The sequence below is a fragment of the Patiria miniata genome, unplaced genomic scaffold (genome assembly GCF_015706575.1).
Source record: "Patiria miniata isolate m_02_andy unplaced genomic scaffold, ASM1570657v1 HiC_scaffold_8, whole genome shotgun sequence".
Taxonomy (NCBI): Eukaryota; Metazoa; Echinodermata; class Asteroidea; order Valvatida; family Asterinidae; genus Patiria; species Patiria miniata.
The window spans coordinates 13769348-13786372 of NW_024037075.1; the positions used below are offsets into that span (position 1 = coordinate 13769348).

General features: G+C 39.1%; 1 protein-coding gene across 1 annotated transcript; it reads left to right on the top strand.

The window, feature by feature from the left end:
- Window positions 1-6470: 6470 nt before the first annotated feature.
- Window positions 6471-10987, top strand: LOC119719560 (NACHT, LRR and PYD domains-containing protein 3-like). The gene is made up of 2 exons (XM_038189032.1): window positions 6471-6640; window positions 7587-10987. Exons 1-2 carry the CDS (start codon window positions 6547-6549, stop codon window positions 10289-10291), a joined length of 2799 nt encoding a protein of 932 aa, XP_038044960.1. The 5' UTR covers window positions 6471-6546; the 3' UTR covers window positions 10292-10987.
- Window positions 10988-17025: the final 6038 nt, after the last annotated feature.

Here is a 17025-nt window from a genome sequence, read left to right on the forward strand (position 1 = left end):
GTTTCTTTGTCCAACTTTTCAAAAATTGTTATAATACCCCTAGTCAGTTTATCTTTGTATCTTTGTTTTTGAAAAAACGATTTTTAAATAGTTGAATGGAATTTACATATTTGCTTAAACTATGCTCTTGAGCCACGCCAATTAGTCAATTAGCCACCCTCCCCCCCCCCCACCCCCCCCCCCCCCCCCCCCGAAAAAAAACCTTGAACTGTCCACACAACCAAAATGGTAATGACTTCAGACATGTCAGATGTGGATAAAGTTCCAATAAACATGTATATACCGGTATGTTTCAATTAACATGTACCGGTACGTAGTTTAAAGGGAATGTACATCATTGGCTTTTGCTGTAATTTTCAGAAATGAACTAATTGAGGAGTTAGTATAATGGATCAAATATTGTTACACTGACATATTTGAAGTTTTTTGTTCGAAAATGCTGGGGGAAAAAGAACAAAAACAGAAACATTAAAGTAGTCTGGTTCCCTGACTCCACTAAAGATAAAATGGATCAATTTATAGATGCCGGAAAATTGTAAGGTAATGGAAATTGTAAGGTAAGGGAACCAGTCTAGCTGGCCTGCACCCGTTCATGACCATGTAACCAATAGCAAACAAAATTTGAACTGAAAAAAGTGGTAAATTTGGAGCAGTAGTTGAAAAATAGTTAGGTTTGTCCAACGGTGGTCGGCTGACCACCGTTGGAAATTAATACAAAAATACAAATTTTCTTGAAAATGACTTCAAACAAGGTGCCATAAATTTACAGGATGCTTTAAACTGTCATTTACCAACATCCTAGTAAGGTATTTCGTAAAAAAATTGGTAGTTTTGTTTTTCGATGTTTGCAAATATTGTATATTTTCTTTAACATTGTAAACCACTGATTCCAAGCGACCTCATTTGTATTTTTATATAGGATGGAAAACAGATCCTGCTTTGTCTTTGTCAACACAAAGCTTTTTTTCAGCGGTCCATCCACGCTCGCTCATGCAGCTCGTATGTTCATGCCAATGCACTTGCGCACGACAGTCACTGGAATTAGCCGAGATTTTGGCGCATGCGCACAAACTAAGTGGAAGGGACGAACATACATGGCAGAGACACATATTTTTGATCATTGTCGATTAACTGATGAAATGATTTTAAATAAATGATATCAACGATATTGATCACTTTGACATCGAGTAATTCAGTAAATCAATGGACGCTATTGGCTGCAAAGTACATTCTGAATTTGCTATGAAATCTTCACTTGCAAGTAACAGTGTACATGTAACTAGTATTACTACAATATTAAACTACAATCTTTAATCTTTCCTGGTAGACAAAAATCACCCAGATGACATTTTAGGCTTGCTATAGTGAACAACTACCTGTTTGCAGTCAATATTAAAGGGAATATACAACATTTGCAAACATCGAAAAATAAAAGTACCAAGTTTTTGCGAAATACCTTAATAGGATGTTGGTAAATGACAGTCTAAAGCATCCTGTAAAATTATGGCACCTGGTATACTGTCATTTTCAAGAAAAGTGGTATTTTTGTATCAATTTCCAACGCTGATCGGCCGATCAGCGTTGGAAACAACTGGCTTTTTTTTCAAATACTGGACCCAATTGACCATTGCACTTGTTTGCAATCGATTACAAACCTATGAACGGGTACGAGCCAGCTAGACTGGTTCCCTGACCTTACAATTCCCCAATGTATGTAAACTGCTCTGTTTCTTCTTATATAGAGTCAGGGAACCAGACTACAGGAAAATGATCGTTTTTCTTGGTTTTTATAGCATTTTCGAACCCAAAACCTCCAAAAAGTCAGTGTAACTATATTTGCTATATATTTCTAACCCCCCAATTCCATCCATTTCTGAAAATTACAGCAAAAGCAAATGATGTATATTCCCTTTAAACTTCAATCTTTAATCTTTGCTGGTAGACAAAAATCACCCAGATGACATTTTAGGCTTGCTATAGTGAACAACTACCTGTTTGCAGTCAATATTAAACTTCAATCTTTAATCTTTCCTGGTCTAGACAAAAATCACCCAGATGACATTTTAGGCTTGCTATAGTGAACAACTACCTGTTTGCAGTCATTGAACCCTAATATCTTAGGAGCAATTTCAGGGTTACTCACGTTACATTTTTGATGTACTTTTGAGTTTCCTTGGACTGTAATTACCTTACTGAAAAGGTTTAATAACTGTTATTAGTTATTACCATGGTAGATAGAGTAGACCTAGACCTACCCAAGCACCAAAGATGACATCCAGAAAAGTGTGTTATGTATGATAAACAAGACACACAAAATCAGTTACTCACGTTACGAAAATGTTACGTGAGTAACCGTGGAATTGCCCATAGGGGTGTTTGTGTTGCCCGTTGCGCATTGCCCGTTGCGCATTGCCCGTTGCGCATTGCCCGTTGCGCATTGCCCGTTGCGCATTGCCCGTTGCGCATTGCCCGTTGCGCATTGCCCGTTGCGCATTGCCCGTTGCGCATTGCCCGTTGCGCATATTGTTTCCAAGCATGCACTACAGATGGGGTTCAAACATTTTGCGAAGGTAGTTACAAAAAGTGCAAGTTAATTTTCAACTGATTTTGTATTCAAATAAAAGTTAAGTTTTATTATATTCAGATTAAATGAATCAGTTATCACCTACATGTAAAATCAAGCATAATCTGTGGGAGAGGTGTTATAAAACAAAAAATGACTGCTTTATCTCGTGGTGAAGTAAAACTGTCCTCCCTTGGTGATCCATGGAGCCTCGGGAAAAATAGAATGCTTCATGGATCACCTCGGGAGGCTAGTTTTACTACACAACTCCAGGCAGTCAATATTTGTATATTATTCGTAAGGAGCCTTCCTAATTTCGTGAAACCTGGCACTGAGCAGAAAACCAAAAGACACAATTCATGAAAGGCCCGTTGTCCTTCATCTTGGAGGCCCGTTGTCCAGACTCCAGAATGCCAAATCGCTTTAACCCTAAAAGGCCCCCCCCCCTCGACTTTTTCCGTGATAGCCTTTAAAAATTTTTTTTTCGCGACCCAAGCTGTTATGACTTTTTAGCGTCGAGCATTACGCATCTTTTGACACCAAAAATATAAAAATCGGACCAGGGGTTGTCGCGCAGCAAAAAATTTCCCGGCGCTATGTGCCGTGAAACTGAATTTTCCCATATACGCCGTGTACACAGACCAGAATTACTATTCATACATGTGAATAATTAATTAGCGATAATTCCAAAACCATGAAGAGTTGCTCCATACATGTACCGAGTTTCAAAAAAAAATTTCACTCGATGGCCGAGATCTTAGGGGGGGGGGCGGAATCCGCCCCCCTGGCTGAGAGATGGTCAAAATAACCAGGCCCTTTTAGGGTTAAGAAATGATGATCCTACACCATCGGCTCCCCTTAATTTCTTGTTTGTTTACGATTTGCGTAGTTATTCTTATGAAGAATCGAGACGACGTAAAGAAATTACCTATTAAAGAAAGAAAAAAACTGCTGGTGACATAAAGAATTCTATCCAAAAACCCTTGGCAAGCAAGCTTATGGGACTCGAACCCACGACCTCCTGCTATTCAACCGCTGGATTCTCCAACTTGAGAAATTGAAATCTAAGTTTTAAAACTGTTGTCCGTCTTTAATTTGCGGCTGGATTTCTTGGTGAAAGCATCAGGGTTTTGTGCAGGAAGTGACAGGTTGAAGATGAACTTTAGCTAAGTTTTTTTTTCAATATATTTGTAACAATTTAATTGGACTGTCGGATTGGCTATTGAAAAGGCCTGATGCTTCTATAGAATCGGGCAATACATTAGTGCCAGCTTTAGGATGTAGGCCTACTTGCAAATACTTATTCAAGCACTTTCAAATTGCATTGTATCATACACTCAACCAAAAAAGAAAGTCCCCCCCCTTCCAATACTTTTTGGTCTAACTCAAAAACTACTGACCTCTCACTCAAATAACAACCAATCAGTAAAGAAATTCTTTAGCAATCCAGCCATACTCTTTTTTAGGCTCAAAACAGTGATAATGTGTACGACATGATGCAATTTATGACAAATGATACCGAAAACAGTTGTACTTTTGTATACATGCAAGTTGTGGTTCACACTCACCTTGCACCTATACAAAAGTGCAATGTTTGTTTGGTAGCATTTGTCATAAATTGCATAATTTTGTACACATTATCACTGTTTTGGGCCAAACGAAGAGTATGGCTGGATTGCTAAGGAATTTCTGTACTGATTAGTTGTAATTTGAGCAAGATGTGCGCAGTAGTTTTTGAGTTAGACAACAAAATATTAGGGAGGTCTTTCTTTTTTGGTTGAGTGTAGTTCCTCATAATGCGGGTATTACAAATATGTCACTAGATATGCTTTTGCTGTATACCAAGCTGTTGAGGTCAATATACACCTACGTGTTGACTAAAGCCTCAAAAGTGAATTAGTTGCATTGAATAGATGCTGAGCTAAAAATAGCACTTGTGAACTCATGAAATCACGTCATTTGAAAAGAAAGGTCACCCATTGACTCGTCAACTTTGTAGATCTTTGCATGACAGCAGACCACACAAAACTTTCCATTGTTGTCTCCAGGCTAGCTGTTGACAATATTGGGAAAACCCAATGTAGGCTACACAATTTTTGGAGGCCTGCTGGGACAAATGTGGGTTATGTATTTGTATCGATGCGCAGGGTTTCCAGGATAAAAAAATAGCCTTTATTTTTTATTAAGATATTCTCCAGACTAATATTAGGACAAATATGGATAGTGCAATGTCTTGTTTCATATTGGATGCAAACTGCTTGCATGTGACAGAATTTCAAAGCACTTGTGAATCATGACCTTGTAACTTTTGTAAAGTTTGAGTCAATGCCATATATGGAGGTTTATTGAGGGATTAATTTGCATAATATAGTTCCGTCAGGTGGTCATGGGATTGTTGGGTGCGGCAGCTTCATGTACAGGGCTGTAATGCTTGGACGTCTCTGAATCAACCTGCTACGAACTCAACTGTAAGTTTTGCCAGAACAATGGTTCATTTCTTTTTGCTTTGGGGTTCTTATTTTGGTTTCATGGATTGTATTAAATGTCAGGTGTAACCCTAAACCCCTTGAGTGATTTACTAGGAACCTTCCTCACTCTTGCAAATTCTAACACTATATGGCAAACTCTGGACCCAAACTGTCGGACTCTGATTATGGTGGTATGACTATACACCCCATGTAAAGCATTTACTAGTGCAGTACTCACTCCAACAGACTCCAACAAATCCTGCTGTAGGAATTTGACTGGACGGGGATTGTTAGGGTTAAGAAGTTTTTCAGTTGCAGTTTACTGATCTCACTGACTGATAGTCAACTGTGAATTATTCTGGTGCAGTTTCCAACTGTCCAATTCCAACTCACTGGCACACCATTAAAATAAAAGGTCTTGTTGTTTCCTTTAATTTCATACCACATTTGAGCTTGTGATTCATGTAGCTCTAAAGATCACTTCCGCGTGGAATTTCCCTCTAGTCTTTATTCCAAACATAAATGGCATTGTAGTTACAAGTTTTCATGCTTAAGAATGAGATTGAAGCTGGAATGAAGACCAGTGTGTTACAGCTTTTCATTTATCATTGGCAAACAGGACTTCCATTTGTGGCTGGGTGATCCAAAGTACCATGGCTGCTCAATCTGAAGCAGCCTGCCAGACTGATGTCCCTACCACGATGCAACAGGAGGCACAGGTACCCACCCCCTCAGCTGCAATAGGTGAGTACATTTAGAAGCTAGACCATTTGCATGGGGACAATGAGGGAGGGAGGAGTATTAACTCCCCCTCTCCACTCAACTCACACATTCACACACACCCCAAGATTTTTTTTGAAGTTGCAGGTTTCAACTTTGGACAGTCAGATTTCTCTATATACATGTATCTTCTTTAAAGGTAGAGTAGATCATTTGCAGCTATCCAAAAAGTAACTGACCAAATTATTTTTGAAAGCTTACTTTGTTTTGAAGATAGTAATTGGACAAAGAAGACATTAAAAGAAGTCATTACCAAAGATTGGGAATTGAACAATTTTTGGAAATTTCCATTAGTAGTTGGTTTGTAATTGGGTGAATCTTTGAATGGGTGCGGGTGAGCATTGACACGATGCACATGCGTGCGTGGTTGCTATTATTTGTTTGGTCAGTGCGTGACATAGTGTCGTTGCAATCGGCTGCAATCAATTCAAAACAAGGCTCTGCAAATTTGATTTGAAATCGAGATCCTGAATCGAGATTTTCTCGGAATATTACAGCATTCACTGAGCTGAAAGTTTAGCAGGTTAGTTGTTGAGCACCCATCTTTAGATTTTGAGGATTTTTTTTACTTCAAAAGAAACAAATGCAAATATGACAAATGATCTACTCTACCTTCCAAAAACGGACAACTGGAGATGTACTAGAGTACATGAATCATTTTGTCGGTATCCTTTAAAGGATGTTTGAATTCTTCTGATTTTAGATTCCCCACAACAAACTGGAGCCACCGGAAACATGGGCACAGTCAGCGGTAGAAACAATCCTATCATTACTGCCACTGGTTCAGGTGAAGTTAGTGTCACTTACAACTTGTCGTCAGATGGAGCAGGTAAATATGATCTTGTTTGTTACACTACTTGATATCTTGGGTCAGATATTATTGTATATATTGTAGGAGAGGGGGATGGAGATGATATACTACAGAAACATGGACACAAAAGACGGATTGCCAATTCCACGAAAGAGTCTACATTTTTTGTTGCTACGATATAAACCACATGTTGACCACATTAGGAGTCTTGTAATGTATACCCACACCAAATGGCACTCCGTATTGTGTGAATCACATGTGGGAAAAAAAAGAAACCGGGGAAAAATGGAATCAAGTTTTGGTGGCCTCCAAATGCATTTTTTTTGGTCTGAATTTATTGTTGTCAGTGTAAAAAAAAACAATGTGTAAATACTATTAAACGACATCTGACAAGATTGTGTCCAACAGATGGTACAAAAGCCAAAATATTCATTTGATTATTTTGGGGGGGAGGGGGGCAAATTTATTTTGTACACTGCCTTATTAACAAACTGTAAATCCCAAGTCACCATTTCTTTTACATGTTTGCCTCAGTAGAGGAAGACTATTCAATCGTTTCAGAAAAATGTTAAACTGAAATAATACATGTACATTCAATATTGGGTTTTGCCCTCCACCGACATACATGTATTGTATAAACACTGTAAAGACAAATCTGGCGGCAGCCATTTACTGCAGTGTCGAAAAAGGCTTGCGTGAGTTGCGCTCAGGTATGTATACCCACACTTCGGGCTCCTTCCACCAATTGGAATACCAAAATGCGTGCGCCTCGTCTTTAAGAACGCGAGCAGCATGCGCATGAGCGTGACACCACCGCAGTAAAAGCTTCTGATTCTGATCACTGGATTCCACTATACTTAGTGTTGTCTCGAGTGTTCATGAGAAAAAATCACTTTGGTGGGACTCGAACCCATGACCTCCTGCTTACTATAACATGTACTTGTTGCTTGTTTGACCTCAACAGGAGTAAATCCACAGAGTCAGAAACCAGACCAAGTATCGAGAGTGGGGGATCTCAACCAAGAAGTCGGTAACAAGGCCAGGGACCTTTTAAGGAAATGTTACAAGACAACGGGTAGCTATGTTCAGTTGAACCCTGGGGTTCCCGATGATCAAAGACCCATTGTTGGCATTTACACTAAATTGCGGGTTAGAACAAAGAAAGGTACTGTAGAAGAAGAATACTCTGAGGAAACTGTATATTCCACAGAGTATGACAAAATATTTAAAGATTGGCCTGAAACTGAGTTCAATCGTGCTATTTTATTTGGCATTGGTGGTGTGGGGAAGTCAACCATTTTTGACAAGATTGCATATGACTGGGCTGATGAGGCATGTGAAATCCTGAAAAGATTCAAGCTTGTCTTTCTTTTAAAAATGTATGCCCTGTTTCAAGAATCTGATCTTGTTGATTCCATTTTTGATCAACTTTTAGGCGTAAAGTCAGGAGTAGCCAAAGTTGAACTTGATAAATTCATTCAGGACAACTCAAATAAGGTCTTGATACTTTTGGATGGTTTTGATGAAATGAGGACCAAAACGCTTGATGCAGCCTCATTCGGGTCTACCCTAAAAGCGCTTAGTAGAACAGAATACAGGGATTGTTTCGTCCTGGTGTCAACTCGCCCCTCTCATCTTGAGAAATTGATGTCAAAATCACTTGTCCAAAATCCTTGCACACACGTAGAGGTTCTGGGGTTTACCAAAGAGGATGTTAATGAATACATTCTGAAATTCTATTACAAAGATCCTATTAGTGGCAGTGCACTGATCCAAAACATTGAAAAATCCAACACGCTGCTCGATTTCTCCAAGAATCCAATGCTTCTCCTTCTCATGTGTTTGTTGTGGAGGGAGAAAAAACAACTCCCCGAAACAACTTCACGCCTCTTCACTGAGGCAGTTGATTACATGTTCACAAGAAAAGGATATACATGTAGCTCCGAAGATGCATCAAAAACAGTGATTGCCATAGGAAAAACTGCACTGAGGGGATTCGTAAGTGCTGACCAGAACTTCTCATTTCAAAAAGATGAGTTTGAACAAAATGCGCTGGACCTGGCACTGAAAGCAGGCATCCTAACCCAGCAGAGAGTTATCAAAAACCTCAAATGTCACAACAACATACAATTCATGCACAAGACTATTCAGGAATACTGTGCTGGTAAATACTTGCAAAGTGTACATATGTCAAACCAGGGATTTTTGTACAAAGTTTTTCCATTCGGAAAATTTCAAAACAATTTAAGGCAACTATGTCAGACAATTGAGGGTGTCGTTTCAAATGATTTTCTTTTGCGTTTTTGTTGTGGTGACAATGAAAAGTGCATGACTGACATTGTTAGATTGCTTGACTGTAAATTCAACAAGGATCGACATAAGCCCATGTATCAATCACATGTTATACAATTAATTAGTCAACACTGTTTTTTTGAAAGCCAATCCAAAGAGATCCCACAATGTCTAACCAGCAACTCACTCATCCCATCAGATATCAAGGTGGGTAACAATAATGAATTCCGTATTCTCATATGCCTTCTTAAAATGATCTGTAGGTCAGACATCCAGGCACCACAACTCTCATGCATTGAAACCATTTGGATTTATTCTGTGTCTTCGGTCAGTGGTTTAGCCTTTGCCCTGGGTTACATGGAAAACCTCAGGAATCTGATGCTCTCCTGCTGTACTTTAGGGAAGGGTGAGCTTGAGAAAATCCTGGCATCACTGAAATGCAACAATCTCTTGACCAGTCTTAAAATATATGATTGCAATACATTGGGAGGTAGAGCTGTAGAATGGGCCCATATCAAACACTTGACAAGCCTCGAGAAACTTGAAGTAAGGGAGTGCAAACTTCAGAGCACAGACATTGAACACATTGCCTCGGCTGAAGGTAACATGCCCAAACTGACTGACTTGTATCTTCATAGCAACAATTCATTGGGTGAATTTGCTGTGTTGTGGGCCAAGGAATTGCCAAAAATGATGCACTTAAATAAGCTGGATCTGGGCAATTGTGATTTGACACAGTCAGACATTCCACACATTGCCTCGGCTGTAGGTAACATGCCCAGACTGACTGACTTGGATCTTGGTGGCAACGATCCATTGGGTGAATGTGCTGTGTCATGGGCCAAGGAATTACCCAATATGATGCACTTAAGTAAGCTGAACCTGAACTATTGCGGTTTGACACAGTCAGACATTCCACACATTGCCTCGGCTGTAGGTAACATGCCCAGACTGACTGACTTGCATCTTGGTCTCAACAAGTCATTGGGTGGATGTGCTGCAGTGTGGGCCAAGGAATTGCCCAATATGATGCACTTAAATAAGCTGGACCTGAACTATTGCGGTTTGACACGGTCAGACATTCCACACATTGCCTCGGCTGTAGGTAACATGCCCAGACTGACTGACTTGCATCTTGGTGGCAACTGGTCATTGGGTGAATGTGCTGACTTGTGGGCCAAGGAATTACCCAAAATGATGCACTTAAATAAGCTGGACCTGAACAATTGCGGTTTGACACGGTCAGACATTCCACACATTGCCTCGGCTGTAGGTGACATGCCCAGACTGACTGTGTTGAAACTTGGTGACAACTGGGCATTGCGTGGACGGCATAAGTTACACTCCCTCTTCCCATCACTTAGGGTTATATTTTAATTCTCCCTCGCCAAGCTCGCTCTAGAATTACATGTACTATGCATAACAATATCAAAATGATAACATTCTCCATAAAAGGAAATGAAATTTACAAGAAAATCAACAAACTTAGAGAGCCTAATGTTTCAATCCTAAGCAGGACCATTCTCAAAGGCAAACATTGTAAGACATTCTTGATGTAGGTCAGTAGGGTCGCACAGCATGTAAGACAATTAGCTGTTCACTATCTACGTAAAACAATAACGAAGAATGTGAAGTTCAGGAATTGTGCAATGAAAAAAAACCACCAACAAACAAACAAACAAACAAACACCCCCAAGAAACCTAACAAAAAAACCCACAAAAACACAGATAATTAAAATATGTGTCATTCTAGGATGCCTGTTTGAAATTTAAAGGGAATATACAACATTTGCAAACTTAAAAAAAAAACTTCCAAATTGTTATGAAAAACCTTACTGGACTGTCAATGAATGACAGTCTTAAGCATCCTGTAAAATCATGGCACCTCGTGTGCTGACATTTTTAAGAAAAGTGGTATTTTTGTATCAGCGTTGGGAAAAAAGTGTTTTTTTTTTTTTTAAACTTCCCCCAATTTATTATGTTTAGTTAGTCTGAATAATTGCAATCCATTACACACCTATGAACATCCAGACTACAAGAACATGGTTGGTTTTGGGGTTTTTTTCCCTGCATCTAAGAACACAGAAACTTCAAACAAGTCAGTGTAACAATTCTTGCCATAAAATACTAACCCCCCGAATCTATCCATTTCTAAAAATTACAGCCAAAAAAAATGTTGCATATTATCTGTAAAGATAAACATCATAACACATTCTGGATTCAGATGGTCAGTAGGGTCACACTATAAGACAATTAGCTGTTCACCCTCTACATATGTCACCGTAGTTTGTCATCAAAGTCAAACTGACACTCTTAAAGTCCGGTTAGATATAGCTCTGCAACCGGGTCAGATTGGACCTGACACTCTTCTGGGTCAAAATGATAATTTTCTTGGTCAAATGGCTAGAAAGGTGACTCAGAGAAGTGTTATTTTGACCCGGAAAATTGTCAGGTCAAATCTGATCTGGATTTTGGTCGAATCTGACCCGGGACTTTTTAGAGTGTCTATGATTCGCTGATTGGGTCAATGAGAATGGACAAGGAACTGTAGATTCATGCTAAGAATGGACGGGGCGAATCTGGCACAAATCTACAGTTCCAAGTCTGTTCTCCAAATTTAATTTCTTAAAACATTAGTTTATGCAAATAAGATCCCTGATTTACCACAATCTCCATGTTTGTGAATACATGTAAGTGTAGATTCCACATCTGGAAACTCTTTATAAAGTGGCAAACAGAATTACTGTAGACTTCAGATCTTTACGTGTGTGCACGAAAACATCACTAATTTGAAAACCCAGTGGATATATGGTATTTGTTGATTTCTGAGGCTGTATGGGTGGTTTGGTCGGTCCATTTCCAAGTTGAGACTTGTTGGCCTGACAACAGTTGAATATATGTATCATGTTAAAACAGTGAGAAGTTTTGTGATTATTCCAGTCTAAGATGGTAAATACATGTGCATTTTGTAAATAAAATTATATTTTTGGAGACTCGTTTGCCAAGTGGCTTATTTAATTGTACTTAAGTCAAATGGTTGAAATATTAAGTATTACTCAAAGTAGTTTTGGGATTTTGTACATAGGTGGTTTTGTTTAAAGAAAATTTGTTATATTTTGTTTATATTTGCTACAAACTTTGGTACAAAGGTTGGTGGGAAGATCAGATTTAAAAACTGCTAAAAGATGAAGGAATAACTGATTTGACCCAGCATTGAAGGGGTGCGAGGGTTGTTTTCGAGATTATATTCATTAGAAATTAAAACTACTAAATGAAATATGAAAATAAGGATATCCTTTTTTTCTTCTTCAAATAAACCACGAAGGGCAACTGATTGGTGCGTTATAATTTTGTTCATTTACATTGTTTTCGTTATTTAGAAAAAACACAATATTCTGGCATTTGGATGTAAATGGAGTTTGATGTCAAATTCACTGTCTGTATTTTGTAGTGGTTGAAAACGCTGAAAGTTTCTCTTTATTAATGAAGTTTTTAAATAAAAGACTTTTTTAACATTTATATCTGTAATCATGAATAGACCCTCTCTTAAACATTACTAGAAAATTCTCCTTTTTTGCAAGTCGGGCAAGTCCAAGAAAAGGTCTCCTTGTAGTCCCATACATAACATACCTTAATTGTCTTCTTTATGACAAATACTTACAAAAAAATTTGTGGGTACAGTATTCTCCTTTCAGATGCCCAACAGTAGAATACAAAAACACACTGATCTAATTGCTTTTTAGAGGGTTAAACTTTCCTGGGATGTAACGTGTGTGAATTCTTGGACTTGCCCAGTAATAGCCTGATGGAGTAGTGGAAAGGATTGCATTCTGGTTACATATTAAAATACATGATGTTAGTATCTCACAATTGTTTCTGGTGTGATCATTTTGTGTCAGTCACATTCTGTTGTATTGCATTTGACCTTAAGATGAGTATGCGAGGAAGAGTGTATAGTGTTGTTTGCTCAGAATTGAATGGTTCAAACCCACCATCATCCCTGTCCTCTTTGACAGATAATCAAACACAATCCAGGCCATGTGTTTATCTGAAACCCTATTATCTGTAAATTCACAGCCCTACTTCAATGAAGATGGGTCACAGTTCGTTGCCTTCAACAATCTTGTTTTGTTTCTGCACTTTCTTTTTGACTTTTACATGTTGGACCGAAATGGTTGGAAAAAAAAGTACCTTCATTGGAGGTATCTCTCCAATATTTATTTTGAGGGTGCCCCCCCCCCAAAAAAAAGTCACCCACAAACAAAGGGAAAATATGAACAAAGATTGAACTTAATAACCATTACTAAGGGAATAGATATGTGCTTAGCCGGTTTTAAATGAGTACCGGTGTGTTTAAAACCAGCTAGGGACCTGGTTGCCAATCGACTCAGGCCATTATTCTCCACCAGGCCTGTAGCCGGATTTTAACATACTTGTTTCATACCTGCCAAGCACATTATTTATTCCCATTCATAAATAACTTTTGGTCAAAAAGTCATAAGAAGTCAAAAATTCACGAATGTCCAACTATTTTGTTCAGCAAATTACTTCGTGTTTAGATAAACACCCCCTGGCCATGTCTGTGTACTTGCCTCGTCCACGCAGTGGAAATTGGCGCGCACGCTGCGCGTACTAGGTGATGTGGTGCAGAACACAGGAATTGTGTTAACTGATGTGTTTTCAGTAGCTTAAACCACCCACATGACATTTCTCGACCAATAGGCTTTATTCATGAGTCGGCCATATTAAATTGAAAGTGAGGTCAAACCCTCATTTTTTCAAACTTGCGAACAGAAATGAAAGCAATGACTTAAAGTAAATCACATATTATTAGTCTGCTCTGATGAATAATTTAAAATTTGTGATTAAACAGGTCCTAATGTTAAAAGCCACATTTAAAAAAAAAAACAATTGAAAGTGATAGTCTGTCACCATCCCATTCCACAGTGTACAATTGATTAAAACATTCAGGGAACGATCAAAGTGGTCTTCTTGTAAAGAAGGCCTGTAGCCTAGGAAAGAGTGAACTGTCTCAGGTATTTTAGGCCAAAAAAAAAAATATTCGGTCTCTGGTCAGACCAAAGTTCCGGAATTGACGCGGCCACGCGGCTTTTTTTTTTTTCTTCAAGCTTGGATTGTACAGACAAGGTGGGGTACTATTTTGCTTTTTTGGTGTCCTCATGTACATTGGTGTCCTCCATAATTTGCCTTGGTGCTTTCGATCATTTGCCTTGGTGCAATTTCCCATTCCTTGGTGCTCTTTGGTAAAAAAAACTTGAGGAGGTGCGGAAATAGAGGGCGCTGTTGGAGCTACCGCGGAACATTTTGGGAAAAAAAAAGATCGACTCGCATGATTAAAATCGACGCGCGCGCTGATCAGAGACCGACTTATTTTTTGTTTGGCCTGATGACTTTTGGTTTATCATGAACTAGGAGCAGTTAGCTTCAAAATTGTCATCTTGGATGCATTCCTGTGATCATGCATGCACCACTGATGAGTTCCATTGTTCTATAAATGGTGTATGTGAAAACCCTCTTGGAACAGTTTCGGGTATAAAGAGCACATCCAGACATACTGTTTTATCTTCCTACATCCAGAGCACATCCAGACATACTGTTTTATCTTCCTACATGTATGCCATGCGTTTTACATGCGTTGCTAGTCAATAATATTCAGATCATATTTCAAGCAAGCACTCTGACTTGTCAAATCCAGTCAACAGCATAAACAGGCAGGAAGTAGGCACAGCTGGCTTATCAATCACCTACAGTCAAGGCATAGCTGTATCAAGTTACGTAAACAGTCCCAGCGAGTCAATCCTGCTTTATGTAGGCTGGGACCTCTTAACTGTTGAAAACAGTCACTTGATTGATTTTGACTGAAAGGACAACTTGGCACAATGTATGTTTGCATAGAAGCACATCCAGAATGTTTTACTTTGAGAAGACATGAACAAATCTCAACAACTGTCACTTGATAATCGCATTATCCATGCATGACTTTTGAATTGCTGGGAGAACTTTGAAAAAAAATTACATGATCAAAATAAATTGTGTAAATTGTTAGGAACAAATGAAGGTTATGAAAGTAAAGGGCGTTTTGATCTTCAATAGCATTTACAATAGCCACATCAGTTTGCTTAGCCAACTGATACGTGTTAAACATTCCAACTTGGTTATCGGTCCAAACACATGCTGGGACTGTCTCATCAACATGGGTGATCAGTTGGGAGGGGCCCAACTTGGGCAGGAACCTTATTCCCATCTAAACGATCATGATAAAAGTAAAGTTTGGTGGGACAGGGCTAGGGTGCTTGGTCCTATACCATTCAGACGGGAGGACCAAGGGCACTTGCTCAGGCCGGGCCTGGGAGCTCATCAGAGGCAGATCAAACATGTCGTCTTTTTGTAGCAACTTCCAGGGTAGCCTTGTAGAAAATGACTCGGTTTGTCTGATGACACTTTGCAGCACATGGCCGTGGATGTGCTCATCACGTACGCTCGTTGGTAAATGCGCGCCCTCTAACATCCATATATGAGTAGCAGTGCCCAACCCAAGTTAGGCCTGCCCATTGCAACTTCAGTGATCTAGTTTGGCTCAAGTTGGGACAGTCCCAACATAAGCTTGGTCTGACGACCAAGTTGGGGCATAGTTGGTTTGCAAATGAACAAAAGTGTGAAAAGTGAGGACCAACATTATCTTTCTTGTTTGATAAGCTGTACGATAATTCACAATGGAAACATTTCCGTATCTTTTGTTCATTTCTACTGGAATCTCTTATCTAATTTTCCTGTGGATTTGTTGGTTTTATCGTTCCAGCATGTGACATACCTGGAGGTCCAGTTGGAGGTCAAACAAAGGTCACCCTGCGAAACGAACACTTGCAATACATCGTTACATGGTGAGTACCATCAATGCTAGAGAAAGACACGGCATTATTTGAAGTAATGAATTTGAAGTACAATGTGTGAGTGAAATGGATTTAATTGTTCTGAATAAGTTGACTCCCAGGGTTGTATGGTATCGGAAATTTTGATTTATTGATACATACCGGTATATCTTCAATATCGATTATGTTTAATATATCGAATATTTGCAAAATACGTTGCAATTTCTTACCATGCAATCGCGGATCAGGTGCTTCTGAAAAAATTCCTTTATGAAGTATTTTTTAAGTGGACAAATTGTTTCAACGAACATGCTTCTCAGCAGCTCTTCCACCACAAAAAAAAGATTGGTTTGTTTACTTCAAATGAAAGGTTTGTTTACTTGAAACTCAGTTTTTTGACGAGACTTGCAAGCTTTCCTTTGCCTAGGTGAAAGTATGCACCGTACCAGTACATGCAGGATGTATGGTTCCTGCCACTGTAAAGATAATAGCCAATGCTGGAAGAAGTAGGAGCAGTTTACAGCACTGAACATAAAGTCAAATCTTTACATCATGAAAAGGTCACGAAAACATCTTTAGAAAACAGGTTTATGTGTGATCATTCACAAAGCTTGATCTCACTTTTCTGGGTTTGTCTTTTCTGACTTTGTCTATATACATGCAAGTTACAAATCCTGGCCTGCCTGCTCTCATTTGAAACAGCAAGTGATCTGAATAGAGGAATTTTTTTCTATTGGCCTACTTCCTAGTCATCAATATTACGAAAAGTGATGACACGTATATTTTACGTACACCAAATTACCTAACACACGTGGCTCAGCGAGAGACGTAATGTCACACGCACACATTTTGCGATGCACTGCACGTGATCTCTTCACAAGCTACACATGCTCAACTCAACTCAGCTGAACTCAGTAAATGTCGCTTTGGACCACATTCTTGCACTAGGGATGTCAGTCATTGTTGGGACATTTGCTTACTTTTCGTATGATGGAAATTACAATTATTAGGAAGAACACTTTTTTTTTCTTTTATGCTATACTTTTGAAAAGTTGAACAAAGAAATTGACTTGAGCAGGGTTTAAACCTGCAACATCCGGATAACCATTCCTGGGTCTGTTTCATGACTTTGGATGTGGTCCCTGGCTACGACCGGTTTATGGCTTCTGACTAGCGTCCCTTGAACAAAGATGTTGACAAATTGGGGCACCGCCAACATAG